The following is an 8,375-nucleotide window of genomic DNA, read 5'->3' on the forward strand; positions in this document are numbered from 1 at the left end:
TCAGTTGCCCTGCTTTAAGAGGTGTCACTCCTGTCCTGATGTCAACAAAGGAAGCTAGAGCCTCCCCCATTCTCAAGGCTTTACCGACCTATAATATGGCGGTCGGCTGTCTCGACTAACATGGAAAGCCCTGTGTAAGAACAAGCTGAACCCACTGTCGCTTAGGATAGGAGATGGTCAGAGAGACAACATCGAGAGCCTCTGTGGTGCATGGATTATGATGTAGCAGTAATGTTATCAGTTGTAGTACTGTATCAACATTGTGGGGTTTGGGGTGAAAGGAGTGTGATGTTTACATGGCACGCTCTGGCACCACCCTTAAGGTAAAGGTAAAGGGACCCCTGACCGTTAGGTCCAGTTGCGGACGACTCTGGGGTTGAGGCACTCATCTTGCTTTATTGGCCAAGGGAGCCGGTGTACAGCTTCTGGGTCATGTGGCCAGCATGACTAAGCCACTTCTGGTGAACCAGAGCGGCGCACGGAAACACCGCTTATCTTCCCGCCGGAGCGGTACCTATTTATCTACTTGCACTGCATGCCTTCGAACTGCTAGGTGGGCAGGAGCAGGGACTGAGCAACGGGAGCTCACCCCGTCACAGGGATTCGAACCGCCGACCTTCTGATCAGCAAGCCCTAGGCTCTGTGGTTTAACCTGCAGCACCACCCTTAGACCTGTTCTATATTTGTTTTGCCTGTTAATGACTTAAGTTAAGGTAAGTGGGTGCTGTTTCAGTTAGTGTCATGGTTCTAAAATGGTGATAGGGAATAAGTCCCTATTTTGGTTTGAGATCTGCGTGTGGGTTGGTGGGGTGAGGATGGGGGGTGTACTTGGGGTAGTTTGTAAGGGTAAATTGGGCAGGTCTGGAGGAAGGGTGAGGGAGGGGAAAGTTAGCGGATATTGAAGGTAGGATTTGGTTTGAGTGTATAGGTATGGATGGGCGGGGTCGGCGGATAAGTGTGGGAGGAGCGAGGGGATTATTTGGGTTTATCCACTGTATATTTTTGTTGTTGTAATCTTTATGTATACCACTTTGAAACTTGGGTGATTTGAGTGGTTTATAAATAAGTGAAATAAATGAATAAACCCATCTGTGTGTGTCTTGCTTTCAATGCCTGTTCTTGATATGGACTTCTGTTTCATTTGAGAGCAATTGGGTGAACCAAAAGGTAAGGCTCGCACCTCTTCTGTTGATGGTTGTGGCTGGGCTTGCCGCATGCCCTCTTTTTCTTGGGTATGTAAAATGAGAGTCATAGTTAAAAGTAGAAGCCGGCAAATGTGTCCTCTTTTTTGCTCTTCAAAATATGGCAGCCCTATTTAGTCACCTGACTGTTGCCCCTGAGCACAGAGTTGCACTGAGTTTCCCTCCCTTTGATCTCCTTCTGCTGTGAGGGTTAAAACAATGACAAGAACGACGATGGCATGTCCCTGGGCTCTCCTCAGCACAAACATATAGATGTAATAATAACAACTCTCCCTCTCCCTGTGTCGCCTTGTAAATGAACCTTCTTCAGCTTCATGGGGAAAGGGGGAGGAAGGAGCTTGTGGCTGGCATTCACTTTTTCATCTTTCTCTCCGGCTGAAGCCCAGACATGCTGGGAGACTGGGAGCCTCAATGGCACCCCTCTGGAAGCTTCACCCGGGGCAGAAACCCTGGCTAAACTATGCCCCAGCTACAGCTCTGTAAGATTCATAAAGTCTTGCTATACCTTTGCATCCACTCCACCCATTTGTAATGGACTGTTAAGAATACCATATACTTTTTCAACTGTATTTTAGTAGGTTTTGAACCCTCGTTATTCCAGTTCCTAGTGCAAAGCACTACAATGGTAGCCTATACTTTTTTGTGGATGAGCCACTAACCATGCTTGCATGGAGAAAGTCTCAGGAGGCTTTCCTCTGACATGAACTCAACTAATCTCTAAAACCATTGCAATGCAGCGCGTGGTACTAATTCTGCACTGGTGGAAGGGTTGCTTTCAGCGCTGGCCCTGCGTGAGCGCGGCTGCTTGCACTGAGCTGCCTCGTGTGTCCCCAAGGCAGATGTGCCCACTAGTTGTGGGAAGTGATGTACATGATATTGGGCATGTGCCAGCAGCACAAGAGAGGAGCTGGGGCTGTTTGATGCTGGCGCTCAGTTTTGCAGCAGCAGCAGTTCCTGCCTGTCTCACCGTGTCCCTTACAGCACACAGATACAGCCCTGTGTCACTAGGCTGAAGACCTTGAAGAACAAGACTCATGTTCTTCCCCTTCTCCAGCCATTTCCCATTCAGCCAGTCCTTTGGGTTGTGATCAGAGATCTCCTGCAGATTATCACCATGATAATACAAGGTCCCAATATGCTGTAGCTCTTTCTTTCCGGGCAGCTGGAGATACCAGTAGAAATGGTAGCTACTGCTGCTGCTGTCAGAAAGTGAGCATTTGAATTCCCGGCTCCCCCCTTGGAAGGAGCTGGCAAAGGGTGGTTCCTGGGTCACCTTCACTGTGGCTCCACCGCTCGGTAAAGCTGAGGGGAAGAAAATGAGAAAATCAGGGAGGGAATGTGAGAGAACTGTCCCAGGGGAGAGACTGTGGATTAACAGAGGCAAGGGAGCTCAGCCATAGAAGTGCCACTGCATTTATTCCACATTTCAATGAACAGGGACATCTAAGGATGGAAAGTGCCCAACTTACCACACCACAGAGCAATGAGGAAGAGGAATTTAGTGGATTCTTGGTAGCACTGAGCTGGGGCTGAAGCCATGTCAGTCTGGGGGTCGAGAGAGGAATTGGCAAGAAGCTGGAAGCCACTTCACTTCCTGTCATGGGTGCAGGTGTTCATTTCAGGATGTCCTGCCCGCACAGAGGCAGTGCAATACTCTTTCCTGTTGGGTTCTGAGCTGAGCAAGAAGCTTAGAGCAGATCCTGGCCCATCACCAGCCGGCCATACCTCAAAATGTCATGATAGAATGAGCAAGCTTCTGCAATTCTCCAGAATTCTTCATCAAGCTGGAGGTTAGAAGTGGGTGGGAAGCTGACTTGATGCCAAAGCTAACAGAGTTTACATGGAAGTCACAGGCTTGAAGTGGAACATGGGAGGTGATTGTAGGCTTCTTTAGATTCGGCTCAACATCGCCAGCACCCCCCCCCCCCAATGTTTCACCGTGCTTTTTCTCTAGAAAAATAGGTGCCGGTACTCACCATGAAGTTGTTGCAGTAAGTGCCACACTTTTTAACAACAACAACAACAACAACAACAACAACAAGAGTACTGCTTACCCTTGACTATCCCCTGAAAAAAAGCACTGGTGTTTCACATCCAGACGGATGAAGAGCTCTAGAGGACTCAAAGGTTTGCTCGCTGTTTCATGACATCTCATCAGGGACCAACGACTGGTTTTTGTAAGCAGCTGTGAGAGCATTCTTGGCTAAGGGGTGAATTCTTAATGCTTTCGATGAATAAATAAGTCATAACACTTTCTTTGGGGTCACCGTCTTAATCTCCTCCTGAAAAAACCAATCCAGGATTCTTAAAAAACAAACAAAATCATTCTAGCATGAGCTTTCATGGGCTCAACCCCAGTTTCATCAGACGCACCTAGAGATGCAAAGGTTCAGTGTCCCCCACAATTTTTCTGGATTCCCCCATTTATTTCTGCAAAATTGGGGGGGGGGACCACCTGCCCCCACTTTTCAGTTTCCCTCTAGGCCTTTTCATCTCTAGATGCACTTGAATAAAGGCATCCCCTGTATGTGGATTTTGTGCCCAGCATGGCTTCATTTCTTTATTGAGCAGAGATGGGATTTCAGTGGACAGTCTCAGCACAGAGCTCTTTTCATCTTCTTCTTGCCCTGCGTTTCTGACTCCTCCCAAGGAAGCCGGTGGATTGTGGTGGTTTGGCTGCACCTGCTTCTGGGCTATAAATAGTTTCAAAGAGGATGCCGTTCTCCATTCCAGGTGCTTCTCCGAAACCTTTGACCCCAGAGTGAGGGCTGCATTTTTTCTTCCGTGCTTCTCCCAGGACCGCTGCATTTTTAGTCCTTAGGATTGCAAAGGTATGCATGAAAATGTGTGGGCAGTGCCTGTGAAATGTCAGATATCCCTGGGGAACAGAGCAAGGGGGATGCGGTGGGGGCAGTTGCTCCGGGTACCATCCTGGGGGGGGTGACACACAGCATGCCCCCCTCCCCCCCTTCCCAAGGCTCGCTGTAGGCTTGGGAGTCGGGGGGGGAGGGTTGACAAAAAAAATGCGCACCGGGTACTACCTGACCTTCCTACACCTCTGCCAGTACACAAGGCATTAGTGTGTTGCACAGCTCTTCCCACCTCTCCTTGGTGGGCAAAAGCAGAAAAAGAAGGCAAAATCACAAGACTCCTTGTCTGAAACTCTGGAGAGCCTCTGCTAGTCAGTGTAGATGGTACTGAACTAGATGGACAGATTTTGCTTGTATTCATAATTGTGTGTTCATAATTTTGCTTGATTTCCATAATTTCACTGCTTGCTTGGAATAATCCAGTGATCCTTGGTGTAGAATGTTGCCTTGGCCCAGCCTTGACCCACAAAACCAACAACTGATCCAACCTTGCTTTGTTTTATTTATGGCTGAGTGAGGTTTTGAACCCAGGCCTTTCAGGTCTAATGCATTAGCAATACAGTATGGGGCAAACATTTTATTGGGGGGCATATGCTATATGAGGCAGTAGATAAGTTAGCTTAGAAGTGAGGGAGCCCAGATCAAATGTCATGCAGTCACGCAGTTCGGTAGCTGCCTTCGTGATCTCCAAGCTCAAGAATGAAATGAACTTTGTCACTGTATAATTTCTGCAAGCATTACTGAAATTAATTAGTTGTCCAGTATTTGGTGACTCCTTCCCATTTCTGTCTTGTTTGTTTAGCGCAAACATAATTAGATGCTTTTTTTTTGGTCACTGAATCATGTTTCCACATTTTTATCCAGCCGTTCTTCAGTAGTTTGGGTCTTTTTCATTTATCACCATTAATTAGTCTATGTATGCGGTTCTAACAGTGGTGATTATATAGAAGATCAATTCTCCATCTCTAATAGGTACAGTTTGTCTCTCTTTCTGACATTTCCAACAAGTTGGCTGTGGTTCTTACTTATTTTAAACATAATTAAAGGGGTGCAATAGAAACAAGATAGCATTTTTGTAGCATTTCTTTCTAAGGTCCACAGGAAAAGGTGTGAGAGAGATTTCCCACTGTTGCAAATGTTTTATCCTCTCTTGCTTGCTCAAATTCACACATATTTTTCCAGGATTTTATAAATATTTAAAAGAATGTACTTCGCCTATGAAATTTATATGGCAGTCATGGTTTAAAGTGGTTTCTTGCCTGAACAGTGTGATATTTTAAAAATGTACATCTGATCTTAGGAAAGTGTTTAAGAAAGACTTAATCTAAAAATATTTAAATAAGGAGGGGGGGCAGCATTCAAACTAGCATTTCTCCCTCACTTTCTTTACAGCAAAGATGGGGATGGTCCTCTGTTTGTTGCTAGACTACAACTTCCACCATCCCTGACCATTGGCTCTGCTGGCCAGGACTGATGGCAGTTGGAGTCCAACAACATCTGGAGAGGTTCTGTACTTCTTCTCTATAGGGTAATAACCTATGACGCTTAAGACAAGCACCCCTTTCCCTCACTGGCAGTAAATGTCCAATAAAACTAATTTAAATAGCAAACAGCCCTTTTGTGAGCTCTTCAGGCACCTGCCCTACCCAGTCTAACAATAGGACTGGGCCTGGCACCAAGGCTGGAATAATGTTTAAACACACTGTCTTCAACTCCACTGTGATCAGTTTCCAGTTCCAACTGCTTGGTTGCTAGCACTTTTCTGGGAGTGGGGAATTGTATATGCTCCAGGGGGTGGGGGGAAGTGTGAATATCTTGTGCCATCTGGCTACTGCATGTAATTATTCATATATCTCCCTTTTTTTAAAAAAAATGCAATAAAGATTTAGAAAAGCATCTGAAATCCAGAAAACAGTTTCTATTCTCCTTGATCATGTTCATTGCCTGCAACAGCTAACTAACTTGGTTATCAATAATGAAAAAAGTTCAAAAAGCACATGTGTACTGTTGATGGACTGTGAAATGCAATGGAAAATAATTTCCTACCTGCATTTTTTGTTTCTGAGGTAGTGAGTAATGAAGTGAGCGAGCAGCTGATATGAGTGAATTGGCCTGGAATGTGGGGACCAGCAGACACCTGAAAGATAATAGTGTCAGTGAGAACAGCCTCTCCATGTGACAAGTGACTGAGTCTTTCATTGAGCTGGCTGCTGAGTGTGTGGCATAGACCAGCCTTTTGCAACCTGGTGCCCTCTGGATCATGTTGGACTCGGGCTCCTATCAGCCCTAGCCAGCAGGCCCAACGATCAGGGATAACGTGGGCTGTAGTTCAAAGAAGCGTCTGGAGGGCGCCGGGTTGGGGAACCCTGGTGTAGATTATGGCATCAGTGTACACAAATTGTGGGAAGCAATGTTGCACACGTCTGACATCAGGACTGTTCCTCTGCTCAGCTCCTTGTACTGTGTGTCCCTGATGCAGATGATGGCACCAGTATGCCCACTGGTTGTGGGAAGTGATACTGCACTTATGTGATATCGGAAGTATGCCAGCAGCATGAGGAAGGAGCTGGGGCTGTTTGATGCTGGCACTCGGTTTTGCACCAGTTGCAGTTCCTGCCTGTTTCACGGTGTCCCTTACAGCACACAGATACAGCCCTGTGTCGTTAGGTTGAGGAGCTTGAAGCTCAAGACTCATTTTCTTTCCCTTCTCCAGCCATTTCCCACTCAGCCACCCCTCTGACTCAGTCATCTTCTCGTTGTACTCATAGAGGCTCCCGATATGCTTCAGCTCTTTCCCCCCAGGCAGCTGGCGATACCAGAAGAAATTGTAGGTCGTCGAGCTTTCTGAATGTGAGCAGTTGAGTGTCCGGCGCCCCTTTTGCAACGTGCTGGCGAAGAGAGGCTCCTGGGTGACCTTCACTGTAGCTCCAATGCCCAACAAAGCTAAATGGAGAGAAAGGGCAAAATCAGGTGGGATTGTGGAAGAAAATCCCTGGAGAGAGAGGCTGTGGATTAACTGAGCCAAGGGAGGTAAGTAAGAAAAGGCACCAGTTCCAGACACACTGGAGGATGTAGCGGTCCTCAAGGATGGCAATGGCCCAGGCCACCAACCTGATTTTGAGAGTCAGGCCCGTTGCTCATATCAAAACACTCACCGCACCAAATGATTACAAGGAAAAAGAGGGAGCAGAGTTTAAAGAAGCCTTGGGAGAAGTGAGCTGGTGCTGCAGCCATGTCAGTCTGGGGCTGCAACAGCAACTGGAAAGAAACCGGAAGTTGCTCAATTTCCTGCAATGGTTGCAAGTGTAGATGTTGGATGGAGGGGGGGCGGGGTTAGGCAGGATGTGCTGCCCCCACAGCGACAGGGTGGAGATCTTTCCTGTTGGGTGAGGAGTTAAGCAAATAGAACAGTGCCGAGCCTGAGCAGAGACACAAGTGCCACCATCAGGCAACACCTCAGGAAGCCTAATCAAAACGGCATGACAGAATGAGCAAGCTTCTCACATAGGCCATCACCACACTTTGTTTATGTTCCCTTTAATCCAGGGCTGCAGGGTGGGGGTCAGGCAGATTGGCTGAGGTTGCCTCACTGTGTCTAATGGTAGGGTCAGCCCTGGATACTCTGAGTGCCTTCTTTGCAAAGGCTTTGCCCTTTCACTGACAAGTGCTGCCTTCCTCTGCAGCACCTGCTTCTCTGCTGCTGCTGCTGCTGCTGCTGCTTGTGGTTTTGAGGCTAATTCATGACACCCTCCAGCACTTACCGTTCTCTCCGCTGACATCTCAGCCCTCACTTCCTCTCGCTGCTCTGCGGTTTGACTTGTTCCTGCACGTCGGTGGGAAGGAAGTCCGATTCTAGGCATGTTGACTCAGGTGAAAGCCCCAATTGTATGCAAAGTCCCCAAATCTCTATGGCTCCTGGGTGAAGAGAAGGGTGAGCTGTAACCAAGGCTTTGAAGATGTTGGCCAGAACAGCCCTCTCAAGGTTGGCAAGATTGGCTCCTGTCCTGGCAGAGGTACACAAATCATGTATCAGGCTATGGTGTGTAGGACACATATGTGTGTGGTGACATGTTGCCACTGTTGTGGCGAAATCAAACGTGGGAGAAGCTTCCCATCCTTCTCATGCCAATTTTTTTTGCCCTTCCTCCTCACCTCCTCTCCTCACTGTGGTCACTTTGAGTACTTGGGTTGTGTAAAATGTAGTCATTTCTAAGGTGGCTATTGTGATAAAGTGATTTTTTTTTTTAGGGTGGGGAGGAGGTTCAAATTCCATGCTCATCTCAAAGTTTGCGCAGTGATCTTG

General features: G+C 47.4%; 1 protein-coding gene and 1 gene segment (V, D, J or C); both read right to left on the reverse strand.

Annotated features, from left to right (window-relative positions):
• Positions 1 to 1,977: 1,977 nt before the first annotated feature.
• On the reverse strand, positions 1,978 to 2,799 carry LOC117042515. The segment is given in 2 exon segments: positions 1,978 to 2,504; positions 2,672 to 2,799. Coding segments are annotated over 2 exon segments (597 nt in total).
• A 3,602-nt stretch (positions 2,800 to 6,401) lies between these two features.
• On the reverse strand, positions 6,402 to 7,932 carry LOC117042617. Its single transcript, XM_033142207.1, has 3 exons — positions 7,834 to 7,932; positions 7,228 to 7,330; positions 6,402 to 7,015 (listed from the first exon to the last, which is right to left on the reverse strand). The coding sequence occupies exons 1-3, from the start codon at positions 7,930 to 7,932 to the stop codon at positions 6,402 to 6,404; spliced, it is 816 nt and encodes a 271-aa protein (XP_032998098.1).
• Positions 7,933 to 8,375: the final 443 nt, after the last annotated feature.

This window comes from Lacerta agilis, chromosome 1 (assembly GCF_009819535.1).
Source record: "Lacerta agilis isolate rLacAgi1 chromosome 1, rLacAgi1.pri, whole genome shotgun sequence".
In the NCBI taxonomy this organism is placed as follows: Eukaryota; Metazoa; Chordata; class Lepidosauria; order Squamata; family Lacertidae; genus Lacerta; species Lacerta agilis.

Excerpts from the sequence above, each read along its gene's own strand:
- LOC117042617 (XM_033142207.1), bottom strand. The coding sequence starts at position 7,932 with ATGCCTAGAATCGGACTTCCTTCCCACCGACGTGCAGGAACAAGTCAA. Across the intron at positions 7,331-7,833 it reads AGATGTCAGCGGAGAGAACG|TTGCTGTTGCAGCCCCAGAC; the intron begins GTAAGTGCTGGA and ends GTTTCTTTCCAG. Across the intron at positions 7,016-7,227 it reads CCTTGTAATCATTTGGTGCG|CTTTGTTGGGCATTGGAGCT; the intron begins GTGAGTGTTTTG and ends CTCTCCATTTAG.